This window comes from Phalaenopsis equestris, unplaced genomic scaffold, assembly GCF_001263595.1.
Source record: "Phalaenopsis equestris unplaced genomic scaffold, ASM126359v1 Scaffold194914, whole genome shotgun sequence".
Classification (NCBI taxonomy): Eukaryota; Viridiplantae; Streptophyta; class Magnoliopsida; order Asparagales; family Orchidaceae; genus Phalaenopsis; species Phalaenopsis equestris.
The window spans coordinates 1-1,212 of NW_018214863.1; the positions used below are offsets into that span (position 1 = coordinate 1).

The 1,212-nt window shown below is 44.4% G+C and overlaps 1 protein-coding gene across 1 annotated transcript; it reads left to right on the forward strand.

The window, feature by feature from the left end:
• Window positions 1-38: 38 nt before the first annotated feature.
• Window positions 39-703, forward strand: LOC110034961 (glycosyltransferase family protein 64 C3-like; the record flags this gene model as incomplete). Its single annotated transcript, XM_020739200.1, has 1 exon — window positions 39-703. A coding segment is annotated over one exon (597 nt), but the record flags the coding sequence as incomplete, so codon positions are not given.
• Between the last annotated feature and the right edge of the window lie 509 nt (window positions 704-1,212).

The following is a 1,212-nucleotide window of genomic DNA, read 5'->3' on the forward strand; positions in this document are numbered from 1 at the left end:
CTTCCCTCAACCTCCGCTTTCTCCCCCTCCCTCCCTCCCTCCTCCTCTCCCGCTTCATCCTCATCTCCGATGACGACATCTCCCCATCCCCTCACTCCCTCTCCCTCGCCCTCTCCCTCGCCAACCAGCACCCCCTCTCCCTCCTCGGCTTCTTCCCCCGCTCCCACGCTTTCGACCTCCCTTCCAAATCCTGGATCTACACCCTCCACTCCGACCGCTACTCCATTCTTCTCACCAAGCTCATGCTCCTCCGCGCCGATTACCTTCACAAATACAGCTGCTGGACCAGATTAAGTCCCGCCAGGGCCGTGGTGGACCGCGAGCGTAACTGCGAGGACATTCTCATGAACTTCGTCGCCGCCATGGAGAGTGGCGAAGGTCCTTTGCTCGTCGGCGGTAGGGTTAGGGATTATGGTGATCCGAGGAATCGGGGGAAAGGGGAGACGGAGATCGGAAGGGTGGGTTTGAGCTCGAGAAAGGAGCATTGGGGGAGGAGGGGGAGCTGCATTACTGAGTTCCATCGCTTGCTGGGTGTGATGCCATTAAGATACAGTTATGGTAAGGTAGTGGGGGAGATTGGGGAACAGGGGGTCTGTAAAAAAAGTGGGAAGCTGGTTTTTTGTGATGAGGATTAGGGAGACATAATGCATTATGGAACCCTAGAAGCATTGCCTCTTCTTTTCCTTCTATTTTTCTTACTATAAATAATATCCTTACTTATCTTGCATTTTATTAGACTAGACGTCACAGTTTTAAAGCGATAAGTTAGTTTAGTTGGTTACCTCTTTCAGGTCAGTGAGTTCAAAAGAGTTGACTTTGGGAACTAGTTCAAGCAATACAAATTTCTTCGAGTAGTGCTTTGCATATACATTACTTTCAATCGAACATAAAAAAAATTATAAAATACTTTTGGTTCACTCTATGGCCATAATATTGAGAACCAAATAATTCTTAAATGTGAAAACTAAGATATAAATTTTCTTTGTTAAATCTTCACATGCATAACAAAATAAGCAGTTCAATGTTCTTTCTCTTTACAAGAGCTAATAAAAGACTTTACTTGTGACATGGAGTGAAAAAATTGGGAACTTTGATGAATAACTATACTTGATAAAGACCATGTTTACGACATTTGAAGGAATAAAAATTTATAACATTTTGAGAGTTATAATTGAGCTTTGCTCAACATTCGAGAAATTATATAGCGACTAC